The following is a 22756-nucleotide window of genomic DNA, read 5'->3' on the forward strand; positions in this document are numbered from 1 at the left end:
ACTTATAGGACGAAAATGATACAAGGAGGATGAAAAACTTCATACTTACTTCAAAATAGGTGTTAAAAAGCCAAACTTTGGGACTGGAAAACCAAAAAAACTCTTTTTGGTTTGTTGGTCATGCTGATCGTCTTTTATGGTTATGAAGTATGGGGAAGGAACATGTGAAAGTACTGTTAGAGACAGTTAGAAAAAAATCCAAAAACATCTAATCAAAGGCAATATGAAAGTCAAAACCAAATTCTAATATGAAATTCTTTGGTTGAAGCAGGTACTTTCTTGTTGGAGGCATCAACGATAACCTTGTTGGTAAGTTACTTAAAAAGGTTGAAAACATGGATAACCATCATTGGCCCAAAATAGCTATGGAGGATGTTCTAAGCCATAGGAAGAGAACTTGGATGAAGCAAAATAAAAGCAAATGGAAAATCAATTTGCATGAATGTCCCAACACCAATGAAGAAATAAAAAAGTGACAAATTTTTTTAGAATTGTCACGTATTCTAAACAAATTGGATGGAGAAAAGCATACTACTTCAAAGACTTTTACCCAACTTGGGATCATGGGGAAAAAATATATTCAAGGGCAATTATTAAAGGAAAAATGGGGATGTTTGTTGCACAATTGAAGATGGGATCACATTATCTTAGATGTGAGACTAGTAGGTGGAAGATACCTAAGAAAATTTGGCAAGAAAGAACTTACATATGCTGTAATAAAGTGGAGACAGAATGACGTCTTATGATCAAATGCACAACTTACAAAAAAATATCAACATCAATCACAATTTGAAAGTTGATAACATGCACAATTTATTCTATGAAAATAAAATTAACCATACTTCCTAACTTCCTAATCAAGATTTATAATAGAAAATTTCACATTAGAAAAATATAAAAATAGATAAGGCTGTCTCATAGATGTCATGAAAATCATTCATTCATTTCCTTTCAAGCGGATAGTTAGAGTTCTCAAGGCATCTTATGATTTTCGTTTCAGTATAAACCTTATCTACCTCACACGAGATAGCGGGTTTGGCTGGATACGCAGTTCTGGTTGGTCAGTATTTTGGTAAAAGAAGCAAAAACTAGAATGTTAGGACTACTGGCATGCTTATTACATCAATTAGAGTAAAAATTGATACATACAAGTAGAGTTGGGGGAAAATGAACATCTTCAGGGCAACTACAGGAATTGAGGGGATGGTGTTTGGGGTTCCACAAACGGTTATGAGAAACAACTTGCTTTGCCCGCAAAAGAGCACGAAAAGTGTAGCTGGAGCATTCCGGTCTCAATTCAATCAGCCCTTGAGCTCGCTCGGTGATGATTTGCTAATCCTTACACACCCCCTCCTCATTCGCTTGCCATAGCACTCTTTCTTTCGTTTTAGAAATTTGAAAATGTGTTAATATCTATAGTGATTATAATCTTATACGCGGTTGGGATAGAGCATTCCAGTATCCTCTGTAATTATAAAAAAAAAGACAATTTATATCAAAGAACGCTTCAAAAAATATCACAGCCACAAAAATTTCATACGCTAAAATATGATTTCTCTTGAGCACCTTAAAAAGTAAGATTTTCTCACATAAATTAGGAAGGTAGTGCTGATATAAATTAGGTCACAGCTTATCCACAGGGCATTTTATGGTAAGGCACTCCATTTTTGAATTACAAGGAACATTTCTTGACATTGGAGTGCATGCACGGATGCATGTATGGATCTGATTAAGGAAATAAAACAAGCACGGGCAAACATGCTAGCGTAACTAAATTTGTATCAGACAATTGGATGAATGTTTACACTTGGGTACAAAATATAGAAAAAATTGAGACCATTGAAACATAACACTTGGAAATAGACTTTATTGATACGAACGATGCAACAGAGACAGGTACCTCTATATTTCAGTAGCAGTTTTTAGCAGGCTGTAAATTCGTTTCATGACACTCAATGTGAATAAACTAAATAATAGCAATTGCATCAAGAAAACAAGCAGAAGATATGGCTGCAACCTGCACATTCACTTGTATAATGCCTGTTTAAATATTACAAAGGATATGCAGAAAAGAAACTCCTGGAAAAGAGAGACGCACAACGAGTGGCACTGAATGCTTGAACGAAAGATAATTTGGGTGTGGGGACGAGAGATCATGATAGCCGGGAATATACGGATTGGATGCTCCACCTTCCATTAATAGCCTCAAAACCTGCACATATGAATGAGGTTTTCAAAAAACAACGTGACTTATGGTAGCAAGTTTAGAGCACACAGATGAAATAAGCTAAAATTCGGATAAAAAATTCCAGTGCCTAATAGTGTTTGCTTCAAACTCCACCAACAAACAAGTGAAAATAGTACGAAAGGAGAGTGAATTAGTTAAGTCAGTGGGAGTTATGCAATACTCATAATACTTCAGTTTCAACTGCCTCTCTTGTCCTTACATTAAAAATGCATACGCTCTATCCCATCTGGGACTTTCAAAAGCAGCAGTTTCAATGTACACAAGGGGAACCACCTTTATTACATAAAATCTGGTATGACTAAATTTAAAACATCTTTCTTATTAAAGATTTTATATTTTATCTGATACCACGGTGGAGTGTTTTGACTCTGACGTGAGACCTCACTTCAGGGAAATAACAAGATCAAGATGTTTGTCGTTTTTTCCAATATTGAGAGAAGAAACCCGATTGCTTCCTTTTGCCGTTTGTCGAGTTTCCAAATATTAACAGAACAAAGCCAATTGCCTCCTTTCTTGTTATTTTGATTTTTTTTGGATCGGAAATAGAACAATTACAAGTGCCCCATTTTTTGTTTTATATTAGTAGAACTCACCAAATTGCATGTTAGTTTTTAAAATACAATTCCAATATTAATAGAATACACTCAACTGCCCCATTTGTTGATTTTTTGACTTTTCCAGTATCAATTGAGCACATCCACAGTTGACTCTTTTCTTGTATTTCTTTGAAAATTCCAATATAAGCAAAACAAACCAAATTGCGCTCATTTTTGTTTTTTAAATTTCTAGTATGAACAGATCAAACCCAATTTCATCCTTTTGTTTATTTTTCCTATTATCAATATTAACTGAAATAACTCAATTGCCACCTCCATTGTTTTTCTAAAACTTCTAAAGTTAACAGAAAAAACATTAGCTTTTGAGAGCTCTAGACAATGGTCTGTCGACAATATTTTAACACATTCAGTTTACATAATTTAAACCAAGAAAAAAAAATCATACAAGGTATAGTAATTGCCTCAGCCAAGACTCAGTTTGGTCTATTGGCGTGGATGTATGTTGACTATTAAACTGTTTTGAGTTCAAATCATACATTGGCTTGTTCCATGCCAAGAAAGTCTAAATCCTTCCCTTGAGAGAGGCTAAAAAAAATTGGTGTGTCGATGAAGGTCTTCATTTGGTCTTTCGGTGTGGAGTCACACTTTGATTTACAAGAGTCCATCTAGAATTAAGATAATTTGGGTGTGGGGACGAGAGATCATGATGCTACTTTTATTCTCCTATAAGCAAAAATCGTTTTTACCCTGACATCGAATATTACATTACATTTCCCTCTGTGGGAATTGAACTTGGGTGACACCTAACTGAGTAAACATGCTCTCATCAGTGGTCCATTGTTTCACAGACCCAGGCATAAGATTTCATCCATTGAATTATGGCTACAAATGTCTGCCTAATTGTGCCTATCATAATTGTGTGTTTGATCTTTAGAAGTTTCACCATGTTTCGTGTGAACTTGGCAATCATGATTTTCGCAGTGTCATATTAAAACAATAGGTGGGATTCATTAATTTGTGATCAAACATATTCTTATAGATAGTGTCAGAGCTTCTTCTTGTCTTGAAATCCTTTGTTGTCGCAAAGACTTCGTGATTTTAGCTTTGTCTAAATTTGGGAATGTGAGATCATCTTATGAGATATTCCAGTGCATTTATGTTCGTAGTGGTAATATTTCTATAAAGTAGATGTCTACTGTTACAGAGAGCTCTACAAAGATGTCTCACTGCAGTTGGGATTTTTTAAATTTAGGGTTTGTTGATGGCAAGTGCTTTTTTAAGTTCTAGCTTTATATTTGGACCTCAAATATTAGTGAATATAGTCAATTTTTTTAGTTGCTTTGATGGGTAGCATTTTGTAAACTGGGTGCAGTTAGTTTACAATTGTGGATGAAGGGAAAATGTGGCTGTGGTTGTTCTTTGTCCAGAATGTATTCGTATCCTAGTAAAATGGCCAGTGGAAAGCGTATTGTAGTTGATTTTCTATTATCTTTAGCTTGTTTCAGTTAAATAATGTTCTGAGTTGATGCCATATGAATGTCATGTTCCTCAGCAGAGACTCCTATTTTGCATTTGATACATATTTGTTTTAACTATAATTCATTTGACTTGCATGTTTTTCTTTGGTTTGATCTCTAGTTTCAAATTTCTGCCAGGTGAACTTAAGTCACATTGCTTGTGGATTTCTTCATTCTTTCAAACAATAAGATACTTGTCCAGGGCTTCTAATCCTTTTGGTTTTATCAATTGTACCAAACAGATGAAGAGAGGCTTTTGGGATGTGCTATACGGCTTAGGGCTATAAAATTCTTTGATCCTGTAATTGCCAAGAAATATTTTGCTGGGCATCTTGAAAAGGTAATAAAGTCACTACTTAGTGTGATAAATGTATGCTCAAAATTAAATGTCATTAAAACTTAAGAGTTAAAACTGTTGAAAAAGTATGCACACCTTTCAAGTGAGTTCACTTTATATGCACAAACATGATATATGTATGAACGTATTTTCTTTTTGGGATTCAGTCTGGCCACTGTGCCTCCTGGGCTTATTAGATGCCTTTTGAGAATGAGGGACCTTTTTACTTTTCCTTACATGTCTTTGTTTAAATTTTGTACTTCATTCTTTGATTTTATAATCAAACTTAAAAGCAAATCAAGCCTTGCCAATCAACCTACACCAGGAAATCACAGAAATTTCTTTCTTACCACATTAGTATCAAATTTTGTTAAAACTGACCCCCTCTCCAAATCTTGGAAGAAATACTAACCATAGCATCCACTGAAAGCTTTGTCTCTTAAATAAAGACAATATCAGCCTACGATCTCAAATAAGATCCCGAGCAGCCTCTTGTTGATGGGTGCAGCTCAAACCCCTAGCATTCCAAGAGATCACAACCATTTTTGGAGGTTGCAAAAGTGAGTATCTAATGTCTTAATGACTGCAGATTCTTCCAGTGATTCCCCTATCAACTTCACCTTTTCCTATTCTTTTTTCCTCCCTGCCTTTGATACTTTATCAGTACCCCGTTTCCTCATGTTATTTCACTAAAGTCCTAATGAAGGAGGTACCTTATTTTTACCATCTTCTTTGCCCTAGATTAATGTAGAGGATCTGGCTGTAAGATTCTACCCCAAATTGCAACCAAATTTTTTGCACTTCTAGCTGGTCCAACTCAGCTACAAAGGAAGGTATTTTGTCAAACAGTTTGCACCATCACCGATTGTTTACCATATTTTGCATTTTGTCCACATCAGCATTTTGTCAGTCATTTGTCATGAAGGTAAAGTCGCAGAGTTTCATTTAGGAGTGTGCACATTGCAGGTTTGTTTTCAAGTGTATTTTAAGTTTTGCCAAGTCTTATGTACATTCACATTCATATATTTAATACACCAAACAAGTACAGTCTGAACTGAGATCAATTTCTATCATTAATTGTCATGTCCCCACTTTGAAATAGAATTTAGTAATAAATAATAATAATAATTAAATTTAAATATTAAAAATTAAATTAAAGTATAAAAGAATATAATTAATTAAAATTTAATTAAGTTAATGAATGGTCAAAAGACATGGAAGGAAAAGTTGCGACTCCCTCAACAATGAGATATAAAAGGGAGAAGAGAGCCTCATTTGAGAGGGGGAGAATTTGAAAATCAGAAATGCAGATCTGATTTAAATTAGAAGGCAGATCTGATTGTGAAAGGTTGTCCCTTTCAAAGGGCAGAAATAATGAAGAGTTGCACTCTTTCAAAGGGGTGCTGATGGTGAAAGGGTGTGTCTCTTGTCAAAGGGCATACATGATGAAGAGGTGTGATCTCTCCCTCACATTGAGAGCTATAAAGGAAAGGAATGAAAAGCATCTAGTGACATCACCATCTATCAGATCAGATCCGAATTGTTACCAAGTTACAGGTAGTAACATCCTCGTTCTTGGTGGTATGCATGGGAATGTGCTTAATATGTACGTTTAATATATGAAGCCTGATATTGTTCTTATGCAGAATTTAATAGTAATATTCATATAGACTGCAATATGTATGGCAATTATAATATACATCCATACTACAAAGTGTTATTGCTATAACTTTGTCCTAAGTCATAAATCTATTCTAATCTTTCTATTCCCCAAGGGAGATGGGTGCTGCTAGGGAAGGGTAGAGTAAAATCACTTCAATAGAAAGCCCCAAGGGTGAAAGGACTCCTCCTGAAATCTGGGCTGCAGGCCCCAAGGGTGAATGGACTGAGTTCCGGTAGTCTGGGCTTCATTAAGGAGGTGCTGTCAAGCGCCCTAGGCAGCCAAGCCCTCTTCTGGGAATGGGGTCAGATTGGTTTGGGTTTAGGCATGGTTTTAATGGCATCATAAGTTATATTACAAAGAGTTAATATATTTTGCTCAATTAATCATGATAGGAGGTAGTAACATAGATGTTGCTCTTGGGAATAGACAGTGTCTAAATATGGAACATTACATTAATCTGCATAAAGAAAGAACAGTAGACAACAGAAATAAATCCCAAGGGCTAAACCTCTTTATTTGCAGCAAACATTAAGCTTAACATACACAGATATGATCAGCACCATCTCCAAATTCAGGAGTTCCACCACAAATACTGATCACAAGCTTAGACAGCAACAAAAGGAGCAAATACTGAAATATTATGCTCAGACCAAGGCAGTTGAAGAAAACCTTTTGTAATCACCAAAGATTTGGCAGCGCTCAGGAAGAAAAACATAGCAGTGTTGATTTACAATCTGTTATAATCAGAAATACAGAAACAGCAGTCCCACAATTTCTAAGCAAACCCAATGAGTATCCTCCAGCAGAAGTATTCACTGCTATATAGGGCCATTGCCAGCACTTGATCTCATACGATTAGTGCCTAACTCTTCAACACCAGAACAGCAATAAGATTTCTTGTTCTCTTCAAAAATTGTGCCCAACATGTGTTCATTCCTCTCCAAGCATAAACTCATCCAACATTGCAAGAACTCACAATAGAATCTAATTATCTTCTTACTCAATAAGCAAAAACCCTCAAAGCACAAAATAAAGTCTTGAAAACCCTATGCCCAAGATGAAATACCAATATTCCTTTAATCTTCAGATTGACCAGCAAGAAATAATCATTAAAACTCCTAATGAAAAAGTTAATCAAGCTAGTGTCCATCCTCATAAGATTTAGCAATGTATCTTGAACCTTGCAAATTTGCCTTTGAAAGAGACTGCACAAATTTGATAAACTCAATCATGAATGCATTGTGAAATACCTAAATGATATCTCCAACAATTATTAGCTAGGGTAGATCTTTCACCACCGAAGCCAATCTTCCCCAAGTGGGTTTTCGTCCTTAGGAAGGCTGAGATGAAGCAAGTCCAATCTTTAGAATCACAAGGGTTTTCAGATGAAGAGAATAAACTTTAACATCCTCCAAATAAGCTCCAAAATCCTTTTTATATAACTCCAAGCTCAACGCGCTAATTAGGGTTGTGCAATCATTTAATCTAATTTTAAATTCACCTTATGTCTCTGTAGGCACCCAAAAGGAAGTCAATTAATATTTTAAATCAACACCTTATAACTCCCCAGGCGCAAATATTAAATCACTTTAAGAAGTCACTTTATTAAACTAATTAACGTAAACACGAATATTTAATTTAACTTTAATATCTTTAACGCTATTTAAAATAATATTTCCAAACACCTTATGTTGCTAAGATATCATCAATTTTAACAATCACCAACTATCTAGAAATAGTAACTTTGCTAATTGACCAGAATGGTATCCAAACTGATACTCACTATAAGTATAAATAGTAAGCATGGACAAATTTTTTGAAATCCCTCTAGAAAGTGTCAAACAAGTCCAATAAATTCCTTGATCTCATTGGTGGCATCAAAATACTCCTTTGAACTGGTTGAAACAAACCCTAAAAGTTAGCACCAGTTGCACTACAAGAGAACCCAAAAAAGGGGACATTACACTGGCATGGTATTAGCCATAGAAGCAATAGTTTGCAAAAAATCGTGATTAAACCCGATTAATCCTAAATTCTGGAGCCCTAGACTTGTTTCAACAGTCTAGAAGTTGTATCTGTAAAGGAAGTATCTCAAGTTTATTGAGTGTCGATTGAAGTCATCAATAATTCTTGTATTTGTTTTAGAAAACTCAATAAAGATATTATTTTTGTGGGCTGGGTTTTTCACCCTCCAGTGGAGGGTTTTCCCAGGATAAATTCTGTGTATCTTGTTTCAGTTTTCTATATTCTGGTTCAAGTTTTAACACAAAATGGCTTCCACTTTTACTAAATTCCTACAATAGCTGGATCACTGTCTGATAAATTTTGATCTCAGCTACTTGATAGACTTAGCTAATTTTTGATCTCAGGCTTAGACAACTATTTGGTGTATTTTGTGACTGCCCTTTTGAAAAGTTAACTGAATATTTACCTATGTAATCAGCAATATGAATATAAACAACGAAGATCTATTTTATACAATTCATGGGTTGATTTCTATTTTATTAACTCTCTATATCTCTATGCGATGGAAATGCCCTTCAGTTTAAAAAAAAAGTAGTTTGTGTCTATTTTTCTACAATTTTTTACGATTTTTAAAAATCAAAATTTAACCATTTTTTTTGAAAAATCGTATACTTATGGTTTGCTGAATTTTTCCCCAATTGATTATTGCTGCTATGATATAAGCATTGCAATTGTGGAATATGATTTGATAAGCTTTCTAAAATTTACTCTTTGCCTCAAATCACAATGAAATTCTTGGATCACTTCAAAATGTCTTCCACTTTTACTAAATTCCATACAATAGCTGGATTGTTGTTTGTTAAGTTTTGATCTTAGTTCCTTCATAGACTTGGCTAATATTTGATATCAGACTTAGACACCTATTTGGTGTATTTGGTGACTGCCCTCTTAAAAAGTTAACTGAATATTTGCCTATGTAATCAGTAAAATGAATATAAACAACAAAAAAATATTTTCTATGATTCATGGGTTAAACTCTATTTTATTTGCTCTCTATATCTCTATGCTATGAAAATGCCTTTATGTTTTAAAAAAAATAGTTTTTGTCTTTTTTTCTATAACTTTTTATGTTTTTTTTCAAATCCGATTTTTTCCTGATTTTTTCCCAATTTTTTCAAAAAATCTTATACTTTTGGTTTGTCGATTTTTTCCCCAAACAATTTTTGCTGCTATGGACTATTAGCTTCATTTAATTCCATTTGAATCTTTGTAATAGGGACACAATCTACCCCTACTATATGTAATCATTCATCCTTTCACTGCTTGTTAGTAGTCTCAATATGACTGGAAGCAGGGCATCCCCTTGCTTTCTTAACTCTTGCATCTGTAAAGAAGTGTTTGTACTAGATGGATTGGGTAAAGAACTCGAGTCCAAAAAATGCATATCTTGGTTAGCCAGGGTCTCATCATGCTCCATTGTGTTTGACTCCACAAAATTTTTGAGAACATCAAATTTACTGTTAGAAACCCCTTTAGGAGCATCCTTATGTTGGCAATTCATAGGCTTCCCCTTAGTATGAGATTTCATAGGAACGAATCTATTTGAGTTGGCTCCTCCAATTGGATTGGAGTCTTTCTTTTTGCTTTGCATCTTAGGAAAGGATTGAGGGGCTCTAGGACCCATCTTTGTACAATTTCTTTGCAGATGTCCATATTCATGACATGCATGATAGCAAAAGGGAAGTGCTTCATTGTTTATTTTGTTGAATCAAATTTATACTACCTAGTTTTATCCCCAAAGAATTAGGAAGAAGATTATTCTATTAATTTCAGCACATGGGTGGGGTGGAAGTTGCTACCTTTCTATTGAGCATATGGCAAGAAGGATCCAAGGGTTTCCCAATAAACGTTGTGATGGATCATAGAATATCTTGTCTCTAGAACTCCATTGGAAGCTGAGGTAGGCAAATCTAGACATGAATCTTAGATAGGAGCTCTTGCACTAGATCAAATCCTACTGGCCAATAAACCCACCTGATTATGAAAATAAGGTCTTCCCTCAAAAATATGTTCTGATATGTCATTCTTGACAACACGACAAAAATTTACTCATCTGTAGCTAGAATGATTTCCATATCACCTTCAAGATTCCAATTCCTTAAAGTCCAAGCCTCCAAAAGGCAAGGAGATATAGATACCCATAAACTTGCATATTAAGGCATGCTTGGACAAATAAAAAACATTTTCATCAATAGATTCTAGGTTAATAGCTAGAATAGGATGATGTTTGCATTCCTTTATTCTCTAGGCATCCGCTGGGTTTTGGACAATTAACCATTGGCTGATCAAATTTGATTTCGAGGAAGGCTCATTCACATTGAGAGCATCTTTAAATGATAGATTGGGAGGGCCCTTTGACCCCCAACAACTACCATGCAAGTAGCTACCCTTGCACCAAATCGAAAATAGAAAAAACTGTAATGTCCCCTTCCCAAATAGCAATAACTTTACCTAGAAAACATAAATTACATAAATTAAGGTTAGGGTTTGCACTTATCAAACAATATCTTGCTTAATAAAATGAACTCCTATTTGTAGATCCTGCACACAAGCCAAGATAATCTACGCATATACATATATATTTATCTCATCATTAGGGTAGATGAAATGCATAATTAAACTACTATTAATGTTACAACATATCAAAGTTGGGGAAGGAGATAGGAAGGGTTGCTTAGAGCCATTTTTACACCAAGCCCAAGAGAGGTTGCCTCTTTCAACCCTCTTGCTCCACTTGGCGGCTCATGCTAGCTTACCCCTCAAATCCTCTTCTCCTATGCTAACAAGTCTTGAGGTTAGGAAGAGATTGTGACCGGGTTACGTGACTCCTTAAGGTAAGGGCCCTCAAGGTCCTAGACGCCACCTTGGGTCATTCTAGAATGGCCTACTTACGAGTCACTCAATCACCCCTCCATTACAACTCATAACCCTTCCTCTCAACTAATTATCTCTATAAACACTCTTAATCATCTTTGGAAATACACTGCATACATTCATAATAAATGGAGTATGCTTAATATATTAGACATATCTAAATCATATTTAGCTATCCTAAGATGATCCATACTTAGTGCTATTATTACATGCTAATCCAAAGATAAATGTTGAGTTAATAATGATACATTCAGAGTATTATAATTGAGATCATTAAAAAATAATAGTATGGCGGTCATACTGAAATAGAAATAAATAGAATGATACGTTAATTCTGAGATCAGATTGCTATGATAATAATACGGGATAAAGATCTTACCAGCAGTGTGTCTATGATAATTCTCTGATTACTCTTTACAAGAATATGTTAAAGAAGATGACCTGTATGGGCTGATTTAATGGAGAATGCAGATAATTCAAATCGATGATTATGATTATGCTTTTCCTTTGTCTGATCCTACTTGGTAATTGTATTGGTTTTCTGAATGTGCTTGACCTGATTGTACTTAAGGGGTGGGATGATTGACCTGGAGCCTCTTCTCCTTGATTGCTGCCTTTCTTTCTTATAGATGTCCTGTTCATTTTCGCTGATTCACACTGGTGTGTTCTAACCCCTATATGATTCGCTGATTGGAATCCTTATAATAATACAATTCGATTATAAAGCCTTGCCTGATTTATTTACTTGATTCATATGCCTCCCTGTTATAAACTTCTACTGCTCAACTGAGCCCTTCAGATTCGGTTAATAAGAAAATAAAATCCTTACGCCCCTTTCTCTCGTCTTTCTTCTCTCTTATTTTATACCTTCAAAATATGTCTTTTATCTAAAAGACAAGCCTCTTCATAACTGAAGAGTCTTCTCCAAACAAGTCACATCTTTTCAAAACAAATTGCCTTTTCTTAAGTTATCGCACATCTTGATTAATCACTCAATAACCGGTGGTTATTGACAATCATACTAAACACGTTTTCTTTTTCTCAATCATTAGTATGTTTTTTTTTAGACTTTCACCTTAATTGAGATCATTGAATCTACTCGTGGCATTAATATGAATCGCTTGTCTTTTAATGCCATATATTGATCGTTGCTTACATTATAATCACCACTATTAATAACCTTTTGAATCTTCTTTTTTAATCGCTTACATGGTCGCTGCCTTTTCTATATGATAACTTAGTTTATCAAAAGCATTCCTTAATAAAGTTGCCATTCTGAGATAACCCGCCTATGTTATTAGACTTCCTTGGACTTGACTTTGCCTTCTTGGGTCACTGTAATAGGAATCTCATTTTGCTTAATGCTGTGAAGTCGACCAGATTTAATATATATCGCTGTTCACATTTTTTTGTCACTATTGCCTTTAAAAATATCATTGCTTCTCTTACGTCAGCATATGATAGGTCTGTTAATACTCTTTAAATTAAAGTCTATTGATCTTTGACAAAATCATAGTTTTGTCTTTTAATCGCAGGAGATATTGGTCTTGTTTTCTTTAATCATATCTCACTCTTTATATTGGCTTTGAAGGTTGTTATCATTTATAAAGATAATACAAGGATTTTTCTCACGTCATCAACACCATACTTAAATAAAGTCTTTGTTTTGTATTTGAATTCGGATGCTTGCTTCTTATGTCCTTTTCTATTCATGATAAAAGCCTCTTTTGAGACGGGGACATGACAAAAACAGTGGTAAAAACCATGTGGGAAAAACTCCCCACCCCTTACATGACTGCGTCCACCTTAACCTCACCTAGCACCAGCAAAATAAGGGTCCCAATGTGGTGGTGTTAGAGTAAGGTAGGTTTAGGAAATCTAAAGTTGTCCAACTTGCAATAACCTTCATTTTTTATCATGTCTAGTAAATTTTCCTCCCTTAACATTTAAAAAGGATTTAATGCGGTAATGATCAAACATTGTAAAAGGGGAAACTTGGGACATAGTTATTTTTCTTTTCCACCTCAAAACTGAAGAAATATTTGTGAGCATGAAAATCTATCAAATATAGAATGAAAATCTAAGGCATCTGCATGCCTGTTTCATTCTCTATTTTCATCTGCTCCACTTTGCCTTCTTCATCATCAGACTGAATATCATCTCAACCAGTTTGTCAAGTTGACAAACCCATCACTCTTCATCTACACCGGCATCCCAACATGCCTTCTCTGTCGGTTCAGTGCATAACCCTGATTTCATGCACTTGAGGCATTCCTTTGATTCATCGGTAGATCCGGTGTGAGCCTTCAGACACTTGCCTTTACCTCTTCTTCCTTATCTCACAAAACTATAATGCACATTATGCATGATAGGAGATAAGCTCCACTTAATGGTGGAGTGATACCTTGTCATCTGCATCCAGCATTGCACTCATGTGACTTCTCTGTTTGAGCAGCACATCTTCAAACAGGCACATGTGATCTGGTGTGGGCACATTCATTGTCAGTCATCTCTTCCCATGGTGACTGCATCTTCATCCGGTGGGAGACTTGCTGTTCTGCAACCTCATAGCATACCGGTGACCTGTTCATCCTTCTCCTCCAGTGTTGATGTGATTTAGGTAACATTCTGCCTCTTCATCACAAACAACATCCAAGCATCCTACTCATTGTCAACACTTCACTTACCAGCTGACATACTCTCCTTACCAAGGATACACTGTACCGGTAACCTGTCCATTTCATCCACACAAGTCAGGCACTAACTTGTGCACCAGTGACTCCAGTGGTCATTCCTCTGAATGACATTCTCTTTCTTACCTTACTGATGTTCTGCAACACAAGGTGATATCAAAGATATATCAACCCATACTCAACCATGACAGTGTTGCACATACATCTCTTATACAGGTAGTCATCCTATACCGATTGACATCAATGACAACACAATGCCAACAATGTTGTCCATGAGGTGAGCTTTTTGCCGTCGTACAATGTGTTGACAGAGTTGTACACCAAGGTTACGTCGTTGTACAATATGGGTGAGTCGCCATCTTTAATGATGTCTTACATTGGGAGTGTGCCATATGCCGAAGCCAAGAAGTGAAAAAAATTGCCGAATGAATAAAATGAGCCATACGATGGGCTTGAGCTGCTGTATGACCAAGACTAAAGATGTTGTACATGGTGAAAGGAGCGCTGAATGAATTCCTGAGTTTGTTTCTTTATAATACTTAATCACCTTGATAGCCATACAACATAAAACTTTTGTGCTTATATGCCATACAGCATAAAAATTTTGTGCTTATATAATGAAGTGATAATTTGATTGTATTTCATATTGTGTCCTTTTATAAGTTTTTGGTGATGATTTTCCCTTTATAATTTACTCCCTTCTTATGTCGTACAACATAAAATTTTTGTGACCATACGATATACTTTTTAGAAGTCAATAATTTTTTATTAATTATTGACTTCACTGTTTTAATATTTTTTAGCTTTTTATTTTTACTTTTCCCACCATTTTCTAATTTCCTCCACCCAACCCAGGAGCCAATCTGCAGAACATCCTCCAACTATTTACTCCAACATATTTTTCTTTTATTTCCTTATCCTGCCTCCACATACATGAGTTGTATGGTCTTTTATAACACTCATTTTCACCACATGTCCAATATATAGCTCCTTGTTTTGTTGGGCTGCCTGCTAGGTTGTGTACAACTTGTCATAGCCCATTTGTCTAGGGTAATGGTACTGATATTATTTGGTGCTCCTTTGTATATTCAACTCTAGCCTCATTGTACCCTAGTCTTTTTGCTACTATATAGCATTTCACCATTAATAAAGGTCGTAGTTTTGGGCCTTCTCCATCTTCATTGGCAAATTTAGGCCTCCCTACCTCTTGCTTGTCATTTCCTCCATTTGCTGTATTTGTATCAAGTTCATGGCTTATGTAACCCGACTTTCCAGAACAGGGAGCGCACATTATCCAAGAACCCTCGCAAAGTCTTATCACTATAGTCAGTGGGTCGAACAAAAAGTTAGTTAAGTGCAGTTCTGTCTTTGCTATGGCCACTTCTTTAACCTCTGTTTGCCACATACGGGTAAACGATTAAATGCAGAAAGTAAATGCACAGAACATAATGGAAATATTTTAAAGAGCCAGTTTTTGTATTAATTCAACAGTCCATGTACATCAAGTGCTTATAACATTACACCTAGATACGACTATGATGATGCCACTACGAAGGAAAGGTATGCAATATATGATATCCGAAGGGGTGCGACCAACTGTCGCGTCCAACTGCCCTTCGGGACGACTAACTAACTGCCGAAACTCATAATTACCGACGACAACATGACATAATGATTATTCTCGACAACATCATCCCCCCCAAGAAAAGAAGTCGTCTCCGGACGACTTAATACAAAATAGAGATGACATTAAACAGAACCAAGGTAGAAAACTGCAGGAACTGCTGACGCCAGTTGAGCCCGAAACTTATACACCTGCTGCGTCCTCGCCTGAAAACCCTTTTCTGCTACCATCCGATGCTCAAGTGCAGATGTCACCATTATTGCTTCTGCAAGGAGTTCTCTTTTTTTTTTTCTTTGACATCACAATCCTCCTGTGCCTAAACCAAACTTGTCTGCAAAACACGCTTTTCAGTCTCAGCCTCCACCAACTGCTACTCAAATGATACTGTCTCCCTAGCCAATTTGTCCTCGATAGCCACCCGCGTTGCCCTCTCGGCATCCAACTCTTGGGTACGTTGAGCTAAGTCTCACGCTACTACTGCCTCCAATCTGGTGGTCAGCTCCTCCCGAGCCCTCTGTGCATCCACCAAGGCAACCTCACGTCCAGTCGAGACATACTCCGAGTTCCTCAAAGCGTACCATTCATGCCTGGAAATGGCCACAACCTTCTGGCACAAAGGGTAGGAGACGCCTCAAATCCTCCATCACACTCCCCAAAGGCTGATAACTGAACTGAATAACTCCTTGGTGCCGTACGACTTCGCGTTCTTGCAATGCCTTCCTTCAAACTCTGTTTGTTTGCAACCTCCAAATCCGTCTCCCTCTACGGCTTATAGCTTCCTCGCCAATGCTTAGCTTCAGGCTTCTTTCTCACAGTATGGAACAACCCCAACACTTATCGTGACTTCTCGGATGCCCTTCGCCCAACTCCAAAGTGTATTGTAGCTCAAAAATAAACTGGGGGTTTGGGGGCAGTGCCCCCAGCAAGGTCTGGGGCAGCGCTCTAGTGAGGTCGAGGGGCAGCGCCCCTTGCGGGGTCCAGGGGCAGCGCCCTAGGTGCGCTCCTTGTCGTAGTAAAGGGCGGGGTCGAGGGCAGTGCCCCTCGCCAGGTCCGGGGGCAGTGCCCCAATTTTTCAGTGTCCTGGCTCTAGACTCCATCGAATGATTTTAAATCTGGTATTTTTCCTTTCACCCTCTTTTAAACCGCCGTTGCTGTGGCCGTGCTTCTTCAGGCCTATGGACTGTAATGTCTCGAACCCGTACAGAGGTTATCTGTCGTACGATGGAGTGGTCTGTCGTACGATGGTTGAGCCGTACGACGACTGGGGTCACCTGAAGCTTGGTGTCGTATGGTGATTGGTCTCTCGTACGGTGTTTGAGAAGGTCGTATGGTGGATGCTGTTTGGCCGTGCGGGTGTATGGTAGTGGCCGTACAGTAGATGAACACCCGTCGAGGCCGGTGACCTCCGTCGACGGTGGTCCACCGTACGGTGTCCCACCGCATGACGGTGCTTCGTACGGTGTCCCACTGCACGGTGGTCCCACCACCACTTTTTTTTTTCAATTTTTTTCTTTTTCTTTTCTAATCTAATTGTCGAGAGTCTTCAGCTCGGGTCCCATGCCTCTGGGATCGCCCTTCATCCTTCTCTGTTTGCCTCGCCCGAGAGTCTCCCGCTTTGGTCCCGTTCCTCTCGAGTCGCCTGCCCGGCCTCTCGAGTCCCCTTCCATCCTCTCGGGTCCCCCTTCGGACTCTTGGGTGTCCTTCCGGCCGCTTAGGTCCCTTGCGCGCTTCTCGTGGTAGGGTTTCCATTTGGACCCGTTGATGGCAAGTCTATTTTCAATGGCCATCCGAAGACCTGGAACCATAAATTCTACAGGAACCACAGTCTCCTTCCCGTACATAAGGAGAAGAAGAATAGTAAAGATTTTGAAGGCTGTGGCCTTCCACACAGGGTTCCAATCGTTGCCAACACGAATGATCTTGGGATTGTCTACATCACCGAGGCTTGGGGCGTCTCCCTTCCAAAATTCTTTGTATTCCTTTAGGTACACCTCCTCTGTTACTTGCTTTGGTTCCTCTACTTCGAGCCTGTAGCTCTGGAACATTTCGTAATCCTCCATCTCCCAGTGGAAGAGCCCGTCTCATCCTCGGGGCACTCTCCTAGTTTGAGAATCCCTTTGTCGTTGGGCTCCCTGCAACCTCGTCCTTCGTCCCTCAAGTCGCCTTCTCCTTCACCCTCCGATTCCGAAGATGATGCCAGTTCCTCACTAACCAACTGTGTCCCAAGGTCTATGATAAACTTCCTCCATTCTCCATAGACAGAGTGTTCTTCTAGTTGTGGGTGGTCTTGGCTGCCACCAGCCACCCTCTCCCTAAGATCGCATCATACCCTTTTTTCTTTAGTGGGATTACCACGAAGTCTAGTATGAAGGGTTGCGTCCCGATGGTAACTTGCTGGCCCATCAGTGTCCCGATGGGTTTGATTCCATGTTGATCTGTTCCCAGCAGATTGAATGTAGATGGTCACAGCGTCGGCTTCCCCAGCTTCCGCTAGGTTTCTTCTGGAAGAACATTCACTCTTGATCCACCATCGACGATGGTATCGGTTAGAATGGTGCCAAGGATACCCATCTCCACAATGGCCGGGTTCCTTCCAGTGTTAACTGCCAGCAGCATGGGGTCTATTGCAGACCCCCTAGGAACATCTGTGCGGTGGTTGGGAGAGATTATTCAGCAACGCCGTTCGTAATTGAGGCATCGTCTGGAGGAGGTCGTGTACCTTCATAGGCACCTCCAGTTTTAAAATTTGATTTAGTATAGCCTCCTCCACCTCCGGTCGGTTGGAAGTACCCACCGTACCCTTCGCCTTCGCCCCCTCTCGTTTCTCGATTTCTTCTCGTGCTTCCCGTACCCTTCGCTTCTCCATCTCCGGGTCTGGGCACATTGCTTGTTTGGCTTGGGCGTGGGTTACGGCCAACACTTCCTCTTCTTTGGTTTCCTCGATATTGAGCAAGTTGATGCCGGACTTCAGGCAGGTGGCATCTTCGTGGTCTCCCGGTCCGCACCATTTGCACAAATATTGTGTGGCCTCTCCCTTCGGGTAGTCTCGGGCGAAGTGCCCCCACTGGTTGCACGCTCTGCATTGTATCATCGGTCGGCCTTTGGAGTCGTATTGGATCCGGCTCCTTGTGTTGTTATTGTTGTTTCGTCCTCCCCACCGGTTATCTCGGTAGCCTCCCGATGTTGCATTGTCGTTCGCCTGGGAGTTGGCGGTACTGCCCGATGTAGTTGGTTGTCCCTGCGTAAGCAATACTTGTTGGTTTCGTGTTTTCATGTTGTAGGGGCATTCCTTGGTGGGATGCCCCATCAACTGGCATATATCACAATAGGCCTTCTTTGGGCAGGAGCCTTTCGTGTGGCCGTCCGTCTTACATTCCGTGCACCAAAGCTCCCCTTTGTCGATCTTGCTCGGATCTCCCTTCATAACCTTCAGCTCTTTCATCATCCTTAGCATGTCCTTCTGCAGGGCTTGCACCTTTTTGCCGGACTCGCCATCGTTGCTGCTTCCCTCGGAAGAGTCATCATCCTCGGACGAGCTATCCTTCTTTTTCTTCTTGGATGTCTTGGTCTCGCTCTCGAGATCCATTGCTCTATTATATGCATCGTCGTACGAGGTTGGTGGAACAATTTTCATCTTCTTCCGAATGGAGTGTTTCAGTACCTCCACGAACCATCTCTTTTTCAACCCATCCGCTGATTGACTCTCCATTTTTCCCAACAGTTCCTTGAGCCGCCGACTATAGGCTCGGACAGTCTCGTTCTTGTTCTGCTTTGTGCAATAGATTTTGGCTACTATTTCATTGTCGTCTCTAAGGAGGCGAAACTCTATCTCGAACTCCTCCTTCAGGTTGGGCCATGTGCCGACTTTGGTCTTATTCGTATCGGAGTACTAGTCGATGGCCACTCCCCTTAAGGTTGCTGGAAATTGTGTTACCCATTCGTCCTGGTCGGTAACACTGTTAGCTGACCATATGGTTTCGCAAGTGCGGCAATGGCGGACGGGATCTTCCTTCCCATCGCCGTTGAACTTCGGGAGCTTCTGCTTACTTGACATCCCACTGCTGGGTCTCGCTCCTCTGGTGCCTTGTGTGCTTGTACCTGGTGATCCTCTGCCTCCACCTCCTGCACCTGAACCTCCACTTGTGGGTCCTCCAGAGAAGGTTGTTGACCTCGAACTGAACAAATTGCCTCTCGTACGGTACCCTTGTGCTCCCTTGACACCGTCGACCATACCGTTACCTTCGGTTGTCTCCCTTCGGTTGTCCTCCGAAATGGACAAGTTCTTTAGTAGGTCTTTGGTAGCGTCGATCAAGTTTAGACTTCGCCTTGTTTGTTCCGCGAACTCTTCCCGACTTCTTACCCTACGGTGGTATTCTGACGAACTGTAGAATTCTCCTTCGGCACCCTCCGTGACTCCCAGGTTCCCTTCGGGCAACCCTACGATAGTGTAGAGAGTGTAATTCTCTCCGTCTATCTCTGCCTCCGCAACCTCCGTGACACCCCCTGGGTTCCCTTCGAGCAACCCCTCGGTCGGTCGTCCCTCGGCAAGCTGCCTTAGCCCACGCCTTCGTTCTATTTGCTGTCTGAGATTCAACGCTCTTTGTGCCACTTCCCATTCGTCACTTTGTATCTTTTTATTTTTGTCCTTATTTAGTATATTGGGCATAAATCACTTCCGTACATAGAAAGTACACGTCATGTACAAAAAAAAAACTTTAAGTATTTTCCCTTTCGACCACAATTTATGTCAACATTGTGTCGGGGTTATTACAGGCATAGATGAAAAACTCGGCGAGCAATTCAAAAACTCGCGAGTAATCGCGATCCATAATCCCGCACGAGTTAATCGCGGAAATACTCGGGGCGATTTTTTTATATACTCGCCGCGATTTTTTTGGCAAATAATCGCTGTTAATGGCCAAAACCCGCCCGAAACGCGGCACAAAATGCGAGAAAAACGCGACTTAAGTCGCAGGCAAAAAAAAAACCGAAGTCTTTATTCCATTTCGCGGCTCGCGCGACTCCGGAAGGCAAAAAACGCCACGCGATTTGCATAGGGTTTGCATTTGCACGCACGACCAGGTATCTTTTTGTATTGTTTCATTTCGAATACACAGTCATTTGAAATGACTGTGTATTACACAGTCAAAATGACTGTATTGTTTGCATTTGCACGCACGACCAGGTATCTTTTTGTATTGTTTTATTTCGAATACACAGTCATTTGAAATGACTGTGTATTACACAGTCAAAATGACTGTATTGTTTGCATTTGCACGCACGACCAGGGATCTTTTTGTATTGTTTTATTTCGAATACACAGTCATTTTGACTGTGTAATACACAGTCATTTGAAATGACTGTGTATTACACAGTCAAAATGACTGTATTGTTTGCATTTGCACGCACGACCAGGTATCTTTTTGTATTGTTTTATTTCGAATGACTAAGACTGTGTAATACACAGTCCTTTGAAAATGACTGTGTATTACACAGTCTTAGTCATTTCAAATGACTGTGTATTACACAGTCACAGTCATTTCAAATGACTGTGTAATACACAATCATTAGTAATTAGTAATTACAATTTACAGTCATTTCAAATGACTGTGTATTACACAGTCATCAGTCATTTGAAATGACTGTGTAATACACAGTCATTTGAAAATGACTGTGTATTACACAGTCACAGTCATTTCAAATGACTGTGTAATACACAGTCATTTCAAATTTTCAAATGACTGTGTATTACACAGTCATCATTACACAATCACAGTCATTTCAATTTTCAAATGACTGTGTAATACACAGTCATTTCAAATTTTCAAATGACTGTGTATTACACAGTCATCATTACACAGTCACAGTCATTTCAAATGACTGTGTATTACACAGTCACAGTCATTTCAATTTTCAAATGACTGTGTAATACACAGTCATTTCAAATTTTCAAATGACTGTGTATTACACAGTCATCATTACACAGTCACAGTCATTTCAAATGACTGTGTAATACACATTCATTTTCAAATGACTGTGTATTACACAGTCATCAGTCATTTGAAATGACTGTGTAATACACAGTCATTTCCAAATGACTGTGTATTACACAGTCATTTTCAAATGACTGTGTAATACACAGTCATTACAGTCATTTCAAATGAGAAATGACTGTGTATTACACAGTCATTTTCAAATGACTGTGTAATACACAGTCATTACAGTCATTTCAAAATTTCAAATGACTGATGACTGTGTAATACACAGTCATTTTCAAATGACTGATGACTGTGTAATACACGGTCATTTGAAATTTTGAAATGACTGTGTAATACATAGTCATTTTCAAATGACTGATGACTGTGTAATACATTAATCATTAATGTACATTGTAATTAATGACTGTGTATTACACAGTCAATTGTGAAATACTCATAGTCATTTGAAAATTTGAAATGACTGTCAACTGTGTAATGTCAATGTGTATTAAAGTATTTCATTTAAATTTAAATTTGAAGTTAAAAACTTAAAAAAATACACAACCAATTAAAAATTTTAATTTTAGAGAGTCATCTATTTTGACTGTAAATAAAATACAGTTATACAGTCATTGTAATTTTTGGATGTTTGTGATTTTTTTTGGTAACAATGTTATTTATCTCTAAATGTTGCCTCTCTTTTGCTAGGTTCTTTTCCACATCTTTTTGAAAGAAAATGGATTCAGCTTCTACAGTTAAAGTTGGTGGCAAAAAGAGAGACCCTTGTTGGAAACATGGGAGACCAGGTCCAAAACGAGGAGATGTTTTTTGCAACCATTGCAAAAAAATTGTAAAAGGTGGCATTAATAGGTTCAAATATCACCTTGCAAAAATTCAATGCCGAGATACCACAAGCTGTACGGAATGTACTGAAGAGGCTACGAGAGATGCAATAGCAACGCTTGAAGCATATGATCAAAGGAAGGCAACAAAAAAGAGAATAGCAGAGGCAATGGCAGCCCCAAGGGCAGATTTGAGTTCCATGGGGTCACATACAGATGTGGGGACATCTGGTTCTTCCCTTGGGCCACGGATACGAGCAAAGGGAACTTTGGACAGCAACATGGAAAACTTCTTTATTCCACGTAACACTCCTGGTGCACAACCTGGATTGCTTGGCACTGCATGGAATAAAGAGGCTCACCAACAAGCCAAGGTGGCGTGTGCTAGATTTTTTATC

At 38.8% G+C, this 22756-nt stretch overlaps 1 protein-coding gene across 5 annotated transcripts in view; it reads left to right on the forward strand.

The window, feature by feature from the left end:
- Positions 1–922: 922 nt before the first annotated feature.
- LOC131038459 (pentatricopeptide repeat-containing protein At4g21190) overlaps positions 923–22756 on the forward strand; it is a 322788-nt gene continuing 300954 nt past the window's right edge. For 3 of the 5 annotated variants that reach the window (XM_057970898.2, XM_057970899.2, XM_059210108.1), the window contains exons 1-2: positions 923–1321; positions 4565–4662. In XM_057970898.2, coding sequence (XP_057826881.1) covers positions 1168–1321; positions 4565–4662 — 252 coding nt within the window. In that variant the 5' untranslated portion in view covers positions 923–1167. The remainder of the gene's footprint in view (positions 1322–4564; positions 4663–22756) is intronic. The other 2 variants (XM_057970897.2, XM_057970900.2) reach the window with 2 other exon arrangements.

The sequence above is a fragment of the Cryptomeria japonica genome, chromosome 8, assembly GCF_030272615.1.
Source record: "Cryptomeria japonica chromosome 8, Sugi_1.0, whole genome shotgun sequence".
In the NCBI taxonomy this organism is placed as follows: domain Eukaryota; kingdom Viridiplantae; phylum Streptophyta; class Pinopsida; order Cupressales; family Cupressaceae; genus Cryptomeria; species Cryptomeria japonica.